We start from the raw sequence: 21,278 nt of genomic DNA, 5'->3' as shown, positions 1-21,278 counted from the left end.
CAAATATGATTTGGTGGATCGATTGCTGGTAGGCCATGTACCATGCCGGCCGTAGAAAACAGCTTCAGGCCATTAAAGTTTAGATGGTTGAAGCGAAGATGCCACCTCCATGACTCATTCTCAACGAGTCCTTGAAAACACTTCTCGAATTCCGTATTTAGATGCAAGGGGAACATACGGTTCTTTATCATCTTAACACAAGCTATGAGGCTTCCATTTGCATTTTTCAACCAAGATGGTTGTTCTCCATATGTATATGTATTCTTTTTCAAGTAGTTGACCGATGCTAATAATATTGCTTTTCATGTTAGGAATATAGTAAACATCAGAAATATACTTGAGCCTACCATTCTTTTGATAGATTTTGATCTTTCCTTTGCCTTTAACTAGGAGTTTTGAAGAATCTCTAGGGCTGTTAACGGGCCGAGCTGCTCGGGCTCGGCTCAGGCCCAGCTCGATAAAAGCTCGGCTCGAGCTCGGCTCGTTAGTCAAACGGGCCCAAGCCCAAAATAAGGCCCATTTCAATCCGAGCCCGAGCCCGAGCTCGAGCTCGAGTAGCTCACGAGCCCAATGACGGCTCAGTCCAATTAATAATTTAATTGGATCTCAATTAAACTTGGACTCAACCCAGTTAAATTTTATTTGGCTTAATCAATTTAAATCCCAATCTGATTGAATCCAGTTGGATTTAGATCAGACCCAACCCGAGCTAACCCAAATCCATTTAATTTCTTTAAATCGGATTGGATTAGTTTGGATTCGGACTCAACCCGTTAACCTGAATCCAACCTGTTAACCCATTCCCTCCTCCTTCTCTTTATTTTTCTTTTCTTCTCCTTTCTTCTTGGTTTCTCCAGAACGTTCCAGCGAGGCCCCTCTTTCTTCTCCCTTTCTCCCCCTTTCCTTTTCTCTCTTTGCCGACTCTTCCACCGGCAACAGAGGAGGGGAGGAGAAGCCCTTCTCCACTGGTGAATCAGGGAAGGAGTCCCTCGCATGGGAGGTTCGGGCCACGGCCGGCGGCACTCGTGGCCGAGCCCGCGGCGTCCTCAGTCGTGCCTGCGGCCGACGCCCATGCCTGCAGCCAACGCCCATGCCGGAAGTGCTTGCGGCCAAAGCCAGCGGCCACCGCACGTGATGATGAACCGGTGAGTCATTTCTTCTCTTTTCTCTTTTTCTTTCTATCTTTCTTTCCTTCTTTCTTCTCTTCTTCTTCTTTTCTTTCTTTCTTTCTTTCCTTCGTTCTTCTCTCCGACGACAAACCGAGCTCGGGGATGGGGATGGGGATGGGGATGGGGATGGGGCGGGCTCGCGCTCGCGCTCGGGCAAATGAGTTTTACGAGCTCAAGCCCGAGTCAGGCTGTGCCAAGCAAGCCCGAGCCCAATACAGGGCTCGGTACCGAGCCCGAGCCTGAGATTTTGTGAAACGAGCCGGCTCGGCTCATTAACAGCTCTAAGAATCTCCCAAACTCACATTTCCATGAACTCCTTCTGTGAGTTCCATGAAAAATTCTTTCTTTCCGCACATATGGTTGCTAGCACCCGAGTCAAGGTACCAAGCATCATTCTGAACACTTGAATCATCATGAACAAGAAGAAATGTAGAGTTGTTACCCTCATTATTTGTTACTTCAGCAAGATTGGTTTGCTCTTCGATTTTGTGCCAGCAATCTGATGCATAGTGCCCAAATTATGACAGTTGTAGTACTGAACATTCTTGTTAAAAGACAGAAGATTTCCACGCCCAGGTGTGAATCTTCCCCAATTGCCTCGTCCTCGGCCTCTAAAGCTTTAGGTCTGCACTTGATTTTGAGTGGTTCTATTGGGGACCACGTCCCCTGCCTCTACCATGACCACGGCCTCTACCATGTGAGCCTCGATCACTTAAAGTCATCTTTGACTATAGCGCTTGTTCTAAAGCTGTGGAGATAGTTTTCTTTTGCATGCGTTGCTCATGAACTTGGAGAGATCCCAAGAGCTCCTCAATTGAGATCTCCTCCAAATTCTTCGACTCTTCAATCGCCGCCACCACGTGCTCGAACTTTGATGAGAGGGATCGGAGCAAATTCTCCATGACTCGTACATCTTCTATTTTTTCTCAATTTCTCCTCATATTATTCACGATTAATACTAATCGCGAATAATAGCCGAAAATATTTTCCTCGTCTTTCATTTGAGCGGCTTCAAAATCCTACCTCAGAGTTTGGAGATGAATTTGCTTAACCCGCTCGACTCCTTTGTAGATCGTAGCAAGGATTTTCCATGCTTCCTTACTCGTCGTTGCTTCGGCAACTCTTTCGAATGTAGACTCATCAACCCTTGATAGAGTAGGAAACGAGTCCTACTATCCTTCCTTCTTCTTTTGTTCGGCAGTGTAGGCGGCTTCTTCCTCCGGTGTGGGTTCCATGAACCCAACAACCATTAGCTCCCATAAGTCTTGGGAACCTAATAAAGCTCTCATCTAGATTGACCAACTCTCATAGTTATCTTTCGATAACTTGGGTACTTGTGAATTGACTAGGGTATTGGTAGAGGCCATGAGAAGAAGAGAAGGTGAGAAAATAAATCTAGGTGGCTCTGATACCAATATTAAGAGAAGTCTACGGACTATACCACTCTCTTTTCAAAGCACACAATAGTTTGTAATTTCTTTCTAATCTCATGTCAAAATGAAAAACTAGGCAGCCTTATATAGGCATTACGATGCAAAATAAAAACATAAGCCACTTAACTCTAACAGAAAAAAATTGACTATCCATTACCACATTATTAGGCAGCCCATTACCACATAATTATTGACTACCCATTACCACACATTGACTACCCATTACCAAATGTTTTGATTTGTTGTAACTTCCAACATACTGTAAGATTTTGCGACATATACTTGAGCAGCAACTTAATACATATCTTCAGATAAATCATTGCATAATTTTCAGAACATGGTATTCATGAGTACATACTATATGATCAAATGATACACACCTAGCAAAATAGTCATCCAACATTCCAATGCACACTTTAGATAAATTGATACATAATTTTCAAAAAGAAGGAAGAAAAAGACTAGGGAGGAGAAGAAAGCCCTCATGGATGGAGAGAGGGCTTGATGAGAAAAAGAATAGGAAATGCTTGATGAGAAAGAAAAAGGATGCAAATGATCTTTTTTTATGGATGGTTCTTCTTAATTGGCGCGTATAATTTTTTTATTTTTTTTTTAAATTAAAAAACTGACAGACTCCGTTAATAAAAATTCTTCTATCCCTATTTGATTTTTGGATTGTCTATGTAAGAGAAAATATATCAAAAAAAACAAACACCCAGTATTTTGTTTTTATGGTGCCCGTTGTATGTGATTTTTGTTCGCACAAACTGCTGTTATCTGCTGCTAGTGCAAACTACCCTGTAAAAGAAGCGAAGCTTCCCCTCTTCCGATGGTACTTTCTTATCTCGAATCCTTGTTTACCTTTATCCTCGCCACCCTCCCCACCCCTCTTCTCTCTCCTCTTCCAAACAGTATTCTCTGCCCTCTCCCAAACTGTATTAGTGCTGTCCGTCCCTTTATCCGAGGTGCTTTGTTCTCCCCGCAGATGATTTCGGCTTGAAAGGAGCCTCGGACCCGTCCTCATATGCCTCGAGATCTTGAATTGAATGCTCCCCCACCGTGCCTGCCCTCCAAAGCTCTCAGAGAAGCTTCCTCGAGTACTGCACTCTCGGGTTATGTTTCTCCCTTTAGCCTTTATCCTCTCTCTGCATGCACTCTTGGGTTCTGTTTCTTCCTTTAGCTTTTAAACTCTCTCTCTCTCTCTCTGAGGATTGGAGCATTCTCTTGCCAACTTGCACCCTCCCTACATTTCTCTCAGACCAATAAAGGCAACTGAACCACCTCCTCCTCTTTACCCCAGGAGCAAAAGAAAGAAAGGAAAAGCCTCTAACTAGAGAGATCTTAGAGGACCATATAAACTAGTCCAAGGTGTCTTAGACCTCGGGTACTCTTCTAATGCTCATGGAACATGGAGTGTGATGATCTGTGGAAAAAAAAAGATAAAGGAAGAGGAGATACTCTCTGTCTGCCTCGCTCAAAATTAAAGGAAGAGCTTCTTATGAGGGCTATGTCTCTTGCTTTATTTTTCGTTTTTTAAAAATTTTTTAATATACTTGTGCGTAAGGTGTTGTGCATAGGACTTGTAGGTCTGCGTGGTATTTTAATTTGTACCATGAATCTATGATTGATATCAATCTGCAAAGGTTATTGCCTGCAATGATGGGAGTAACAAACCTGGAATTACTAATCTAAAAGCAAAGTCCAGAAAGGGCTACTGCCTCGCTAAAGAACGAGGGAGGAGACAAGAAGACCCACATGAGCTAACATGAGAATTCTAAATGAGGGCACTCTCGTCATAAAGGTCATCGGAAACAACAGAATAAGATGAAGTGAGCCAAGGTCCCATCTTTCATATGTTCTCTCTCTCTACCATAGCTCAAAGTATTCTTCCTTTCAAATAATAATATTCTCTACCATAGCTCATATGTTCTCTCTCTCTACCATAGCTCAAATTAGTACTGTTTTCTACCCTCAGTTTCTTAGGTCCATGCCATTCCATTGGCATAAGAAAAGACAAATCACCGAATAAATACAAGATTAAAAGCATAAATAGCAGAACAGTCAAGAACATTAATCTTTCACACGGCATCTAAGTTAATGATAAACACACGTAGGCTTCATGCTGCAAGTATCCTACATGCATGTTAATTAATTTTGCGAAAGTTCAACAGCTCATTTGCTGCATGAGAGGACGAGCATTTACATCAATGAAACAAAAAAAAGAAAGAAAGAACAGATGCTTCTCATTGCATCGATCTAAAACCATTAGATAAATATGATTTACTTAAGTAATCTCATAGCGTCATAACTTAGTCACCCATACGTTACAACAAACGACTGACAACGGTAAATGTATGTGTTGGAGTTTTTGACATGATGTACCTCTCATAGCATCATAACTTATACTTGACCGTAAAACCCTAACGTCAATTTGATTTAAAGATTTACTTAGCCATTCCCACTCGGGTCACTTATTTAAGCATGCATGCAAGAGTGAATTTTCTTGTGGAATCGGCAATCCTCACCCATAGGATATGTTTCTAGTCTGCGGTAATGTACCACCTCTGATCATTGGATTGATCCTTTCCACAGGAAGAGGAGCTCTTCGTGGAGACGGCCTCTCGAGCTTTGGTGATCCTTCATGCTTCTTCTCGCCCGTGCCGTCAGTCGAGAGCACCGGTTTGGTCTCATATACATCCGTGATTGAGTCCATGTCAATTCCACCACCGATCACAGATGATGCAATTTGGAGCTGATCATTCTTAGATGGTTCTTCCTGTGCGCCCATGCATGCTGCAGCTGATCCCAGTTCTTGCAGACGGAGGTCATCAGCACAAATCAAAGGGCTCTTCCCATTAGAACTGTAGGGGTTGAACCTTTTCTTGCCTAGACAAACGCCTTCATTAGCCTGAAAGAACCCATCAAGAGGCCTATCCATATGTTGCTGCATATCTAGTTGATCATCTCCACCATATAAATGTAGATCTTGGAGTGAAGGAAAGCTCATGGGCGAGCCCATATCTTTCATGGCACCCACATGTACAACTCCTTGATTTCCATGACCTTTGTAGCTCACTGAGGCCATGCCCTCCCCAGCAAGTGTTTGGCATGCTTTCTCCAATATGGTTTGCATGTACTTGCGTTGAGCCTCTATCCTCATTTGGAGGTGTTTTTGCACCTAGTGATCCAAAATGTATGGAGAATTTAACAGAGAGCACTGGTGCTATCAAACAAGTGTAAATTGAAAATAAGAGGTGCTTTCAGAATTTATGGTCACCTCTAATTGCTCTTGTATTCTCCTCTGGACTTCCATCTGCATGCTAAGTGCTTCAGTGATATGCACGTTCCTGCTACAAAAATTTTGCAACCCAAGAACATTCTCAATATCTAAATCCTTCCCTTTGTAAAGACATGGCATGCTGGTAGCTTACTCATTCATGGTTCGACCCATAATCCCCGATGAAGATGCTGCATTTCTTTGCATGTCTAATGCTGAAGCTGCCGTCACAGTTAAAAACAGTAAGTGTATGTTAAACAAGAAAACACGATAGAAACAAAGGAAGATGTTGAAGATCCTAAACATTACATTGATTTAGGGGCAAATTGTTATAAAGCAATCACAAGTTTGTACTAGTAAGAAAAAACATTCATGTGGTCAGGTCTCACTCACCATCCTTAATGGAGTGATCGTTGATTTCTTTGTGTGGTTGTTTCCCAAGTCTGAATTTCTACAAAATAAAGCATGAATGGAGAAACGACGATTGGATAAGGGGTTATGAAGCTCGATCAACCCTAGATGATGGATAGTTAAACAGTATAAGAAGGAAAAGAAAACATCGCTATTTCACATGGACATACCTGAAGGTGGCTTTTGAGGTGGTAGAGAGTAAGACCCTGAACGCCCATAACTCTCATGATGGTTTTCGGCGTGGCCTCTACAAAACCAAAGGCAGCACTTATCATCTGTAGATGATCACTAGAATTTAGGATGAGGGAGACTGAGAGAGAGAGAGAGAGAGAGAGAGAGAGAGAGAGAGAGAGAGAGGAGAAGAAGAAGAAGAAATAGTAAAAGAAGAGTAGGAGGAGGAGAGAGGGGGAGAAATTAAGTAAGAGAGAGCAAGGAGGAAAAGAGAGAGAAGAAGAAGAAGAAGAAGAAGAAGAAGAAGAAGAAGACTGATAGACAAAGGGAGGAGAGAACGAGGGGGGCGTCATACTATCAGGTCCTCCGAGCTGAGTTACAGCATCAACAAAGCGATCGTGGAGCTCAACCGTCCACCGAAGCCGGGGCTTCGGATCGGTGGTGAGGACAAGGCCAGAGTCCCCTTGGACACACATCGGCCGTTCATGTGAATTCATAGTAGGCTTCTTGGATGGGAACATTCTTTCTTCTCTCTCTAATTCTCTCTCTCCTGGTATAGAATTGGAAGAGATTCAAAAACAAAAGGGTCGCATATATGGAGGAATTGGGTGCGTTTTCTGGAGAGATGGCCTGAGCTTACTCTCTCCTATTCTCTTCTCTTCTCTTCTCTTCTCTTCTCTTCTCTTCTCTCTCTCTCTCTCTTTCGGAAAGCCATGGGATGCTATTCTAACCCTGTGAAAAAAGGTACCGACTTGAAGTCCTCCTTTGCCATAAGATGTGTGTGTATGTGTAAGAGAGAGAGAGAGAGAGAGAAATAGAGAGAGAGAGAGAGAGAGAGAGTCAGTCTTTATAGGGCTGTTATTCTTGTAGTCACTTGGAACTTTTCACAGTAAGGGAACAGGAGAGACCTTCATGCAATCATATTGGCCTAGTATGCAGCCCTACCTTTCTGAATTTTGAGCTTATTTCAAGTGCACCTTTCAATCACTTCATGCCTTCCAAAACTCCCATGCCCCCACCCCCCTCCCTTTTTTTTGTGGAGCAAGCACTTTGTGCTCCAGTGCTATCATAAACCAAACTTCATATTCATAACTTTTGATTCAATGGTTAGGAACAAGGCCATGTTTCCTTTTTTTTTTTTTTGGATGATGAACAAGGCCGCTATTTAGTTCTTTATGCACCACCAATAGAGAGAGGTTTCATGGTGATGTGAAGTTGGACAAACCGACAAATATCTCTACATTTTGCCAGGAGGTCAAGTTTTGTGCTTGCCATTTTTAGGCTTCGATCTTCAAGTTCCTCTTTATGCTTACCTCATCTTACAGGTTTTTTCCCAAAAGGAAATGCTTAACAACTTAATTAAGTCGTACACTTTAAATTACTTTTGTCAATCATGCACTTTAAACTCCTAATTATTATGTTCTCTCACAAACTAGCAATTATTATGCTCCCTCACAAAAAATATACTAATTATCGTGACATGTGGAAATTAGCCTAAACGCATTGTTTCAGTGTCTTCTTTTTTTCAGAAAAAAGAAAAAGACAAGACAGGAGTGTGTACCATTTCTTGAATCCAGAAAATAATATTGGATATACTTCCCATGAATCACGGTATTTTTCCTATTAATTATCATTCATCAATCTCGTATATGATCAATATTCTATATACAGAAAAGCACTTTAGGTCCTCAAATTTTTATATAATGCAGCAAATTAAGGACAGTCAGAGTATAGATTTGGTTGTGATCTTCCGTATCAATACCATGAGAAATGGATTGGTAAGCACTTTAAAGAACTTGGTGGGCGCTGAAAATATATATATATAGATTTGCATTGAGCCCCTAATGTTGGTGGTTGGGCATGGAAACATCTTTCAATAAAGGCCCTTGGGGTGGAGCCATTGATGGTGTAATGTGTGGGGAGACCTATCTTTTTTCTTAGGCTCAACCTAATCGCTTTGGTCGAATAGAAGAATGTCATAAAGAATTTCCATCAACCAAATCCAAACAAAAGCAAGTCAGACCCAGTCAGTTGACACCATAGGCCCCACCGGAAAGAAACAAGAGGATGAGTAAGAACATTATAAAGCTCTCCTCTCTCCTCTCGCACCTCTTCCTTCTCACCCTCTCTCTCTATGTGACAGATGAATACCATTCGTTATTCCAGAAGGGAATAGATGCTTTCTTCTTCGACAATTAAAGGAAGATTCGCCTCAAATCTTCTGAAAATATATTGAAATAAGTTTTGTTTTCAATTTCATTTTCTTAATTTTTTTTCCTGTAAACTTATCCATCATAGATAAGTTTTCTTATAATTATTTCCGAATTTCCTGATAATTTGCATTACATTGAAGGTTTACATTTTGAGAATAATATAATGAATTATCGGCAACTTAATATTTTGTTTTTGAAAAATTCAGCAAATCATAATTTTGGTTGATTCTATAACCATATTTTTTTAATAGAATTTTGATGCTCTCGTTCCTAATTATCAAATATTTTCAACAATAATTTGAAATTATTCTCTAACATCTGTCTAGTACTCAAATATTGAATATTACACAAATTATCATTTAGTAATCACAAATTAAGCAGGTTATTCTTGGCCTATTCATGAAATACTCCTTTAATTACGAATTATTAACATAATTTGTGGTTGGAACCCCTTCTTGCTTCTATCATGCATTAGCATGTAGCATAACAATTAGTTTACATTTTTTGTTTTCAGATTATCTTCTGAACTTTGAACCTTTAAATTTATCTTGAAATTTGCTAACTTCCACTGTACGTATGCAAATTTCCCTCAGTGGAATCATGTTTGAATACTGTAACTGTGATTATCCATATATTTAATCATTACATATATTTAATCATTATATACTTTTCTTGAGAATTCTAAAAGAGTGCCCCAATAAAGCCAGGATTCTGAAGGAATAATAGCATCAGCACTCATTTTTACAGTAATCGCTTTGGAAAGTGCTGCCATTTCCACCACATACGATGCACAACAAAACTATCCTCCAAATTGGTTCAATTCGGACAGGTTGGTCGTGACAGGGCCGGTCTATAATGGACCCTACCAACAGTATATACACAAACTTAAGTTGACTTGACGCGTTAATAAAGTCAACCAAGTCAAACAATCACCTAAAAACAAAAATATCAACCAAAACACAATTTGGTTTTGTTAGGCTGCCATTAAATTTTTTTTTTTGTTCGGATATATCCTCTGTAGGTTCGCATTTTTGTTTGGCTGGGCTTTATACTATAGAAAACCAGAAATATAATTTGAGCTAGGAAAACCGTTGTAAAAAGAATCAAATTAGACAAGCTGCTCAACTCTCATTGCAGCCTAATAGAACTTAGTGCATATTAAACCCGAATAGGCACATATTTGTCCCATTAAACTAAAAGATACAAATAAGCCGAGCTGCTGACAAGCTGCTCAAGCTTGACTTGATTATTACCAAACTCAAGTAGCTAGAACAGGTTTTCAAGCCACGTTCGAGTTGCAAGTTACTCATCTTGAAAACTCATGAGCTTAGTCGAGTATACATATATTTTAAATAATATTATATTTTATTTATAATATATCATTAATTTAATCTTTTAAAATATGGTATTATACTATATTTGTTTTAACCATATTTTTTTAATTATGTTCAAGATTTGAACTCGCGCTCTAGTATGATTCGGTTGACATTCGAGTCGAATCCAGTCGATCTCAAATATTTTTTTTTTTTTATCGAGTCAAATCCGAGCTTAGATATTAAAGTTGGATTGATCTCAAATTAAGTTTCGAGTCCGAGTAATTTGAGTCGAGTTGAGCTAGAGCTTCTAGCTACTCAACTCGGTTGCGCCCCTAATTGCACTCTTGCAGAAGGCAAAAGCAAGGTTTAAAGAGGAAGTGGGTGTTAATTGCAAGCTTCTCTCTCTGTCTCTCTCTCCCCCACATACAACACTCATACTTTGTACTTGGTCTAAAGTGGATCCAGTCAGCACATTCCACAAGGAAATTTCAGCTCCGTTAGCAGTAAAAGATTCCTTATAAAATCCCCGTGCAAAGGAGCTGTCCCATTTAATATACTTTGCAAAGTTGGTATTTATCTTTTAGTTCATTGAGCTCCAAATCATATCCACTAGCCATGTTAGCTTAGATTTCAAGCACGCATTTAGAGATGCTTTTTAGAATTATTCCTTGCATAATATATTCGTTCTTCTTTGGTAAGCTTCACGCAGGCTCTAGCTTTATTGGCAACCCTAGAGGCAAAATGCAATTCCTAGTCAAAATGTTGTCTGGTTTATTAAATTCTTTGTTGCATATTTTTCATACTCCAAGCAATTCTACAAATTGAATATTTATGCAAATGATCAATTTTTTAAAATAGATAAATATATTTTAATTTAATTAGTGATCATGAAATAGCTATAGCATAATTTTAAAGATGTGAAGTTATTTTTCCAGATATAGTGAATATTTGTTGTTTTGCTTCCTGGTGATTTCTTTCTTCGTGTATACTAGCTTATATCTACAACTCGCCAAGATCTTTCAGATTTTCTTTTCATGGCCAAAGGAAGAGGCGTTAAGTTTTCTAAAGTTCGATTTCACTAATGTAGTGGGTTTCCTTCATCTTTCTCCACTAGCTATCGTCTCTCCTCCTTTTCCATTTCCACATTTCTTTCCCAAGTATCATTCTTGCATCATTTGTCTTGATAATCTTATGATATATCAAAAGCAGGCCCCGTTGCACCTATTTCTTATCCTAAATAGAATGCAACAACAAAGAGATCCATATGTAAACATAGTATCTATTTGCACACATTTGAATGACTGTTTCTCATAATAAGAATGTAGTAATCCTATTCCGGTATGATTCGGTATGGAATGAACTTCAATGAGGTTAGGACAAAAATGCGAGTCAGGTTAACCTAGCCTGACTTGGAACGGTTGGTTTTAAGGTGTATTAGCTAAAGCACCAATAAATTATCAAGACTATAGCATAATATTCCGAACTCATGAGCTATACTAAGCTCAAATCCACGAAGATTGGTGCGTATCTAAACCTCTTGCCATCTCTAGTGTACCACACCATTTTTCTTAACCTATTAAAAAAATTCTAAAACAAATTTATATAAATTGTTCTAAAAGGAACTTATAAGTTGTTTATGGGCATTCACTTAAATGGAGATCAACATGTGAACAACCATAGTATCTGGTCAATGATGTCTTCACCATGATGAGTTTTTAATTTAGAATTGTAAAGACAATCACCAAGCTTTTCTAAAGCACTACGATTGTAAAAGAATTCCTGCTATTGTTCCCTTTTTTTCATCTTTACGTTTTCCCTTTGAAATGGGTATGTTGACAAACTACAGTTTTCAGGATCCTTTGGCATTCTAATTCTAGGAAAGATAGACGGGTTCATTTAAAGTTGTGAGAACACTAACTAAAAGCATGAATGACATGTCAAAATCATGTAAATTAGTCCTACATGTAGATTGACTTCCTTTAAGTGAAGGACTTCTGTTTCCCATTACAGCAGTCTGAACGAAAACTCTACTACCCAAGATAATGTTAGATGATATTTAATGAAACAATAACACAATAATATAGGAGACAAGTAGATTTTGATCTGATCCTAAAAGAAAGATCTAATTTCTTATATCACTAAGACCATCCATGCTGAATGCCAAGAAATGATAAGTTGATAAATTTATTAGACAATAAGGGTCAGATTATGTTAGGGGCAGCTTCAATTTTTTCCGAGGGGTGCAACTAGGTCGAAACCTTTACTAAAATGCATGGTGGGCCGCTTAAGTCGATGATTCATATCATATGTATAATTCGGTAAACTTATGACACAAATAGCTCAAAAACTATGTGGTTTCAATAATTCCAACAACAAACTAAAACACAAGTCTTCTGCCTACGTATTGACCATTCATTTCAGACATTGCAGGTCACGAATCGTGTGAACTATTAACTTAGAACATTACGGAGCTGCTTACACTTATGAATACTACTGTTATCAAGTAAATGCACAAGCACATTTGTATATACTTACATATACTTCTTTTCGAAATTTAGAATTTAGTTAAATTACACCCTAAATCCAAAATCTATGATAAGATCAAAAATGTCTGCCTCCCTGATGTTAAATAACAGAAAGAGTATCTGAATCAGAAACGTGGCGTTACAACGATCCAGAGCAATTTATTTGGTCTTTTAAGCATGGATGGACCTCATGTTAGATTCACCAATTTAGAGAAGCCTAGCCTCTCTCCTCAGGAAATTAAAAGCGATCATATTAGTCCAAGATTCGCAATAGGCAATAGCTAATTGGGCTTGGCCTGGACGAAATCAATGGGCCAAATTTTATTGGGCCTTATGTGGTTTGACCTTAGCGGCCTTGCCCTAGTTTGGCTAAAGATTGGAAAAAACGTCTTATTCCGTTATAATGGCCCTGCATCGAAACCATTATTGCGCCATAACGGATATAACGGCTACTACTTATCTCAAGAAATATCTTTTGGAATTTTGGCATTACAATATGATTGAAATTAATGGCTATTATAACGATGTTAAGGAGAAATAACAGGTGATAATAGAGAAATATCTCCATCTCTTTGTTTTTTGTTATATAAATTAATATATTTTTTGAACCATTTTTATTATATTTTTTAGGTTTTTTTATATGAATAATTTTGCATGAATACCCTTTCAAAATTGATATTTGCATACATACCCTCGTAAAACACTTATTTTACTATTCTATCCTTTTTCTATCCTTATTTTTGCATATGTACCCATGTCATCTAACGCCATTAAAAAAATTAACGGTTTCAAATTAAATGACTAAAATATTTTTAACGGTATATGTGCAAAAAGAAACATTTATAAGGCAATCGTGATGGAGAACAAAAAAGTAACTTCAAAATTTTATTTTATTTTTAATTAAAATATATATGGTTTTAATTAATGGTGTTAGAAAAACCATTATATTAGGAATATTTATGCAAAAATAGTGTTTTATCAGGATATAGAAATAAATATAAATTTGAAGAGGGTATTCATGCAAATTTGAATTTTTAGAAGAGTATTCATGCAAAAAAAACCCCCTATTTTTTATGTTATTTCTCTCAAAATAACATAACAGGGAGTAGCCATGATTTGACTTATAAATAAAACTACTTTTAAAGGGAGCAAAGTCGTACAATGGTCGTGTATAATTAAAAGCAGCCGCTAAAGCAGCGTGACAATACCATCCTTAAGTTGTCTTAGAAATAAATAACTTAGAGAGCCTATACTCTGAATAATATTTTGTATAGTATTTGCTATATGCTTAGATTTTAAAAAACTTAGATTAGACTTTTTTAAAAAAATATTATATATTTTCCATAAATAAAGATTTTTTTTTACATGTGGTAACTATATAGTCATTGTTTTATAACTTGCTAGTTAAATTAATATTCTTATCTTTAATATTCCTATGCCTCACATGATCTAGCTATTTTGGATAGATCTAAATAAGATTTGGGAGCAGGATTCACCATATCCACTTCTCAATCGCGAATTATAACTCTCAAAGATCATCATTTTCTCATATAGCATTCGTTTTGGCATGCTATACACCAAAACAAAGCGCTTGATGAGTATTATGAGGGTGTGATGACCCTAAGGATTCATTACACACTATGTATGAAGAATTACCATGATATTTAATTTTCTTTTCAGAAAAGATTTGAACCGGATGTATCTTCTAATTTGAAACGAATTAGGCAATGTGATAAAAGATAAGGTTGACGTAAAAGTCAAGATTTAGTTCTAGAAAAATTTTATTTTTTAAAGATTATTTTAACTAGTCATAATTGTTTAAAAAATGTAATTTTTTTAAAATTAAAAAAGAAATCCAATCTGATTTTTGGGGTCTAGACTTCCCTTACATGAATAGAGGGATTTTAATCAATTTTCTAGTGAATTGGCACACAAGAATGGGCAATACAAATTTAGTAACAACAAAAAGATAGATAAAACAGGATAAATAGATTAAATGGTTTTAGTGAAAGATGAAATACCAAATAAAACTATAATATTAAATAAATAGAAATTAAATAGAAATTAAGAAATAAAGTAGAAGATAGTGATCAGAAGTGGGTAAGACTATTTAAAAGGAAACAAAGATAGAAAAGAAATAAGTTTATTAGATAGAGAGAAATTAGTTTGGATAGCGACAAAGAATTTTATGCATTAGAAAGATTCTATTGGTTGTGCAATTTAAATACAAAAGAGAAAATTAGATTGGTTCTTTATATATTTTTCTTTCCAAGCGGCTCATGCTGATGACTAATATATGATGAAGTATTTATTTATATCAACTAATATATTTTTCATTGGCAAATTTGACAAACTCAAAGGATCTTCCAAACTCTTTTTAATCTATAATGAATGAAAAAGGAGACTTGGAATGCTATTTTCACGTGTACTCCTAGTTTTTATTATTTTCTTTAAGGTGTCAGAGTTGAGTGGATTGAAGGAATTGCTTCATTTTCTCTATAATCAAATCATCATATTACAACATAATACAAGGCTTCAAGAGTATGCTCATCATCAATTTGTTTTGTTCTTGTTTATTTTTGTAGGTGGAAAATAAGAAAAATACCGAAAGTAGGAGGCAATAGATCTATACTACATATAAAAATGATGGTTTTGCAATTAGAAAATATCTTTTGATTGTACAATAACTTAACTATCCTAGTAGCTTTCTCACTCTATTAACTATCACATGCTCGCTTGCTCTCTCTCTCTCTCTCTCTCTCTCTCTCTCTCTCTCTCTCTCTCTAAGATTGGATTAGGTTCAACTCTATTTCTTTTACTTTAATTTGACCTAAAAAGATAATACCCAAATAAATCATACTCTCTATATAGATTGAACTCCATCACTATATATGCAAATGATAGTTTTTAACATTAAATAATATTTTTCTTTTGCTTCCATTTATCATAAGTTAATTTTAATGTTTTAGCTATTGTTTCGGGCCAGGTCCGGTCCATTTCACCCCCGGAGCGAGAGCGCGAGAGCGAGCATCATGAGCCTGAAGAGCCTGTTAACGGCGGCGGCGGTGAAGGGGGTGACGGAGGCGCGGGCACGGATTTTCGGGCACATCCTCAACCCGACGGGCAAGCGGTCGCCCCACAAGATCCTGAGAAAGAAGCTCATCGGCGACAAGGTCGCCCAGTGGTACCCCTACGACATCAAGAACGACGACCCCCTCGTCTTGGCCCGTGAAGAGAAGGAGTACGCTTCTTCTACGCCTCTCTCTCTCTCTCTCTCTCTCTCTCTCTCTCTCTCTCTCGTTCGTTCGTTCGTTCGTTCGTACGTATTTGCTGGCTTATGCTCCTATCTGTTTATGCCTGCCATGTTTGCTTTTATGCCTCTGCGAGGAATGTGGAAGAGAACCCACTCAGAATTGGCCTTGGACTGTATATAGATGCATGCTTAGGAAATCCATTAATCTAGAAGTAGTTGGACGATTATTTAGGAACTGGTTATGATTTCCGTGGGTCAAGCTGAATCCCAACGAAAAAAAGGGGTGCTTTTCTTTCTTTTCTCTTTATGCTTGCCATTTGTTTGGTTGTACGTTAGTGCGGGGACGCTCTGAGATGAACCCCCTTGTTTGAAGAATAAGCCCTGTTAAAAGAGTATTAGAAAAGAGAAAAGGGTGGATGATTATTTAGGAGATTCCGACTATGTTTGCATGATGTTGTATTCCAACTAGCGGCATCATTTCTCATGGAGTTTCTGTGCTCTGTGATATCCTGTAGGTAATCGCTTTTATATTTTCTTCGTAAATTTTTTAATGGGATTTTTCTTGTTCTTCATGTTATCTTGGTTGTCCACCAAGAACATAAGTAGAAATACACCTCCCTTGAGTGGATAAGTTTCAAAATGTAAAATTGTTCATCTGAATGGGAGAAAAATTACTCCATGGTTAACAGACTAAACGTTACCTTGTCAAGCACTTTTCTCTCATCCATTTGACCGAAGGGACCATGGCATTTAGATGTCCTCCAACATGATTTGAGAAGAGAAACTTTGGTGCACATTATCAAATATGACGTTATTACCTGCTCATCTCAAGAGGGATTGTGAGACAAAAGTTGACTGAAGTAGTTCCAGTATGCCCGGAGACGAAACATATTTAGCCTTCCAACCTGTAATCTTGAGAAAAATTTTGCCAATAAATTGCTCACAGTCGCTTCAGTTGATCCTTAGAGTCGCTTCTGTTGATTCTTGGATGTTGAAAGCCTTAGTAGGTTAAGGATAGCTGGGTAATGGGTATCTCCAGACTGTCTGTGATTCCGAAGTTGAGAAAAACAACCTGCTTTGCTATGATGACCTTTAAGATTGGTCGCTTTGGAAAATCGATCTAGAGCCACTATTGAAAATGCATGAAAGTTGAAACAATATGATTACATTATCCATGAATTATGGTAATTATTGGAGCTTCTAAAGTCTCAAGTCTCAACTTTATGCCTTCTTTCTAGATGGTAAATCAGCAGTTTAGATTAACTCATGAAGAGCAAACGTTCACAACTCTGTAAAAATTGGAAAGAAGTCCATGGAAGTTTCAGATTTTAGAAACTAAAAATGAGACTGCTATGTTTCTTGAAGATATGTTCAGTTCTTCACTCTTGATCTATACTCTTGTTCTGAATCAGCAGTTTAGATTAACTCATGAAGAGCAAATGTTCCCAATTCTGTAAAAATTTGGGAGATGGTCAATGAAAGTTTCAGATTTTAGAAACTAAAATGAAAGAACTATGTTCTGATCTTCAATTTTATGCTTCAAACTCTTGACTTTCTTTTATTGCAATTCACTTCCCTCAATTCCCTAGTTTTCACGGCCAATTTGCAGTTGACTCACTGCATCATATTCAGGCTTGTACTTGCCAGCCATATCTTCAATTTCTTCCCATATAAATTGTTCAAGACCTTCAATGCCTGCACTCATTACCTCTGTCATGGGAACAGTTGGAAGTCCTAATTGGTGCTCCTAATGATGAATCTGGCTCCAACACGTGATGACTTTTCTTCATTGTTGGTCAAAAATTAACCTTCATGTATCCATGCAATGTGGTCACTTATTTAACTAATAGAAGGTGAGAAGAGATCTTTGATGATAACGTAATGTTCCGGTTAACCAAGTTTTCATGAAGAACTGGAAGTGAAGTTTTCATCTGATCCAAGTATTCATTTGCTAAGACCAATATTCCTGCAGCCATATTTGGGTGTTAAGTGTGACCTACAATGATTTGCTTATTTCAGGCTTTCCATATCATTTAGGCTCATAGAACAAGCAACCTTTGTTATCTTTCTTAAGATCCACGAGCAACCTTCTCTATATCCTCTTGTCTGGACCAACCCTCATCTATTTTATGCTTACTATCCAGATCAAAACCACACTAGACAATCTGGATAGGCTCGAGTAGGATCATAAGATTTATATGTAAATTATGCATCATCTAATCCTTTGGATCATAAGATCCAACTTAATCCTGTTATTTTCATCTTCTATAATTTACTGGACTTTATGGTTTTTAGAATTTTATTTCTAGTAAGCCCAATCATGTAAAATTAGCAACATTTTAGCATTTTCTTTTTATTTTAGTTTCTAAAGTAAGAAGATTTGGTGTTTATGGAACTAAGATCATGGAGCAGAATTTTCATATTTTTAAAAATACTAAATAATGTGTATGTGCCAATGCACATACTGAAAGAAAAATATAATAACAAATATAACTGATCATTATTTAATATTTAAAAAATAAATTGATATTTTGTATTAGTTTAAAAAAATAATAATTGAGGAGATCTTTAAATTGATATGTGCCTCCATCAATAACTTCTTGTAAAGATCTTTTAAATTGTCTAACTTGGAGCAGCAAGTTAGGATTAGGAAGATGATTATTAAAAAATTTAAAAATAGTCGTCCCATCCAAAACAGGCAAATGTAGATCTGTTTTATGCAAAATAATCAGTAATGTTATATATTGATATATTGGATGCCATTTTGCATTCATTTTCCAAAGTAAACGTTGGTAAATAATTTGAAAATTCTAGGCAGTCACAAACACTTGTTCTCTATGCTCACATTGTATTGCTGTTGTCCATCCATGTGTAAGCGGATGATAGTGATTGACTTGGGATAGATGGGTGCCTGGAGTATCCGACTTCTTTTGGTTGATTCCTCACATGATTATGTGTGAAGAATTTGATCAGGAGAAAACAAAGGACATGAGTTGTGATTGCATCTTAAATGTAGGATAAGTATGGAAATAAATTTACAAGGATTCAAACTACAACATCCATAATATCTGGTACTCTATATAGTTGCGATTGCGTCTTAACGTGGGGTGCGCATAGCTCTTAAGTGGGAGCAGAAGAGGAGTTTTTGGACTCTTAGTGGCTGAGGATGTAATTCAGATGAGAGGATTATTAACATAATAAAATTGATTATGAGTGGAAACATATGTAATTGGGAGATTATATGTGTGGTAGGTGATATAATCTAAAGGGCTGAGATGTACTTAATAAGATCAAACAGCCATAACTGCTTGATACTGTTTTAAGGGCTGAAATTTACTTGATAAGATCAAACGCCATAACTGCTTGATATAGTTTTAAGGGCTGACATTTACTTGAGAAGGTCAGACAGTCATAGTTGCTTGCGGACAGAAATTTATTCAATATCTCTTGTCCTTGAATGAGCTGAAACTAGGGCATTTCAACTTGTTCACAATCCATATATTTGAGTAGTTTCATTTCATTGTTCAAAATCATACAGGCTTAAAAAATTTTAGTTTTCTTGAAATAATCAGATGTTGAAATCAACTAGTACTTTCATTCAGGGTACACCTTTTGGTTGGGGGAGGGAGAGTTGCCACTGGCTCTCCGTGAGCTAGTGTTTTTTGACTTTATTGGGTGTATTCGTACACGTACTGTATGAGAACCCGTTTTCAGCAAAAAAAAAAAAAAAAAAATCAACTAGTACTTTTATAGTTTAATGATATCTTTGAGGCATTTTGAGCATAGACTGAAAATTTCAGAAATATTCACTTTTTGTTCGCCAAAATATCAAGCCATACTACATAGCATTTGCAATGGAAATTCCATCAGGTTGAACCCGCAAGTTCCTGAATAAATTAAGGAACATGATATGTAGTTATTCTTACCTTAGGCACTTGTTATTTTAGCCATTGCTGAAGTTCATATCAGACTGTCAATAAGGATATCCTGACCGCACCTGCATGATTTAAGAGGAAAATGTTACCATCTCTATATGTGATTGTTGAGCGTTATGCAACTATTTAGTTAGTAACTTTGTTATGCAGCCTGCAAGCTGGGTATAGTCCTGTGGTGGTACCCCTCCTCCATATGGAATCTGTGGATTAGATCTAGAGAAAGCTGACCCAAGTGTTCTTAGGTAGTTTTTGCATCATTCTTAAAGAAAAGATCAAATTGTCCCCATCATAGTTTGAAAAAAGAAATGAAAAGAAAAAGAAAAGAAACTTTGTTATGTTGGGTTTGTAGTTTACTTGCTTATTTGGCAAGTAGGGCCAATAAGCATGTCGATAAGATAACAAACAAAATGTAGTAGAAACATAACCAAAACCTTTGGTTTGATTTGTATAATATTTCAATGATTTGTATATGAATGAAACTTTGAGCCGCTTTGATTTGTATAATAACTAACAAAACTGTGATTTGTTATGTGGCAGACTTTGTCAATATTTATTTTTTTTCTTTTTTAATTTAAAATGTTTGTTTCTCAGAAAATCTGGAGATGGTGCTGTACATAATTAGAATATTTGAGACTTGTCATCAGATGCATCTTCCTAGAAGCATTATAGTCCTGAAAATGCTTAACATGGTTGAAATTGCATTCGTAATAAATTTAGTCAACATCATTAGCTTAGATATGAATGGGTATTTTTTTCATTACAGGCGGTTGGCTAAACTTGAAATGTTGAAGCGTCGTGGAAAGGGTCCACCGAAGAAAGGCCAAGGAAGGCGTGCTGTTAAGCGCAATAAATAATTACATCATCGTTGATTTTTTTTATTTTAAACATGAATCGTCGTGTTCAAATGTTGAAGGTCTGTATTGGGTTTTAATTCCAGATTGTTAGTTTCAGGGATCATTTCTCAATTTAATCACCCTTCTTTTCTCATCTAGTATGCTAAAACCTTAGTGCCGCTAGTATTTGGAGGTATTATTGGCATTGAATTATAATCACACCATCTGACCTATTGTATGGGTTTGCAATCTAGTCCTCATTATTCAGTGTCAAATTAAAGCTCATTTATGTGAGACATTAGGACAAGAGTTGTGATTCTCCAGTGCTTTGGGGTGTTTGATCATGAAATCTACAGAGAAGATGATGTATATTTTATTTTGTGGGAACTAATTTTTTTAGAGAACCGCCAATTCGATGTTAATTTTGAGTGGAGCAACCCAACCCGCAATTGACTTACTCTAAGCATTTGCGGATCTGGTAGAAATAGATTTGGTTCATAAACAGATTTGGTTCATAAACAAGTCCACCTATCTAAACTCAATTATTAAATGGACTGGGTTTGGGTTTAGATCTTTTGATCTGCTTAATTCATTTTAACCTATTTAATAATTAGATCAAGTTGTGACCCAATCCATTTAGCATGTTTAAGACTCATTTTAACTTGTTTCTATCTCATTTAACCTATTTAACCCTTTAAAACACAAGTAATTTGTTAAGATCTACTTTACCTGGTTAACTCAT

At 36.9% G+C, this 21,278-nt stretch overlaps 2 protein-coding genes across 4 annotated transcripts; one reads left to right on the top strand and one right to left on the bottom strand.

Annotated features, from left to right (window-relative positions):
* Window positions 1-1,022: 1,022 nt before the first annotated feature.
* Window positions 1,023-20,789, top strand: LOC120108803 (37S ribosomal protein S27). Its single transcript, XM_088710547.2, has 3 exons — window positions 1,023-1,145; window positions 15,502-15,756; window positions 20,467-20,789. The coding sequence occupies exons 1-3, from the start codon at window positions 1,072-1,074 to the stop codon at window positions 20,555-20,557; spliced, it is 420 nt and encodes a 139-aa protein (XP_088566673.2). The 5' UTR covers window positions 1,023-1,071; the 3' UTR covers window positions 20,558-20,789.
* Window positions 4,856-7,273, bottom strand: LOC103720939 (myb family transcription factor IPN2-like). Of its 3 annotated transcripts, none has more exons than XM_039119257.3 (6): window positions 6,817-7,273; window positions 6,461-6,537; window positions 6,273-6,330; window positions 6,034-6,100; window positions 5,880-5,949; window positions 4,856-5,780 (listed from the first exon to the last, which is right to left on the bottom strand). In XM_039119257.3, the coding sequence occupies exons 1-6, from the start codon at window positions 6,980-6,982 to the stop codon at window positions 5,124-5,126; spliced, it is 1,095 nt and encodes a 364-aa protein (XP_038975185.2). In that variant the 5' UTR covers window positions 6,983-7,273; the 3' UTR covers window positions 4,856-5,123. The 3 variants fall into 3 exon arrangements, with proteins under 3 accessions (XP_038975185.2, XP_038975184.2, XP_088566672.1); XM_039119256.3 differs by having other exon boundaries at window positions 5,880-5,952; window positions 6,817-7,272; XM_088710546.2 differs by having other exon boundaries at window positions 5,880-5,952; window positions 6,461-6,565; window positions 6,817-6,951.
* Window positions 20,790-21,278: the final 489 nt, after the last annotated feature.

Source organism: Phoenix dactylifera, chromosome 14 (genome assembly GCF_051530095.1).
Source record: "Phoenix dactylifera cultivar Ajwa chromosome 14, Ajwa_hap1_PhDact_Kaust_v1.1, whole genome shotgun sequence".
In the NCBI taxonomy this organism is placed as follows: domain Eukaryota; kingdom Viridiplantae; phylum Streptophyta; class Magnoliopsida; order Arecales; family Arecaceae; genus Phoenix; species Phoenix dactylifera.
The sequence above is the reverse complement of the archived record's forward strand: the minus strand, read 5'-3'. Positions and strand labels throughout refer to the sequence as shown.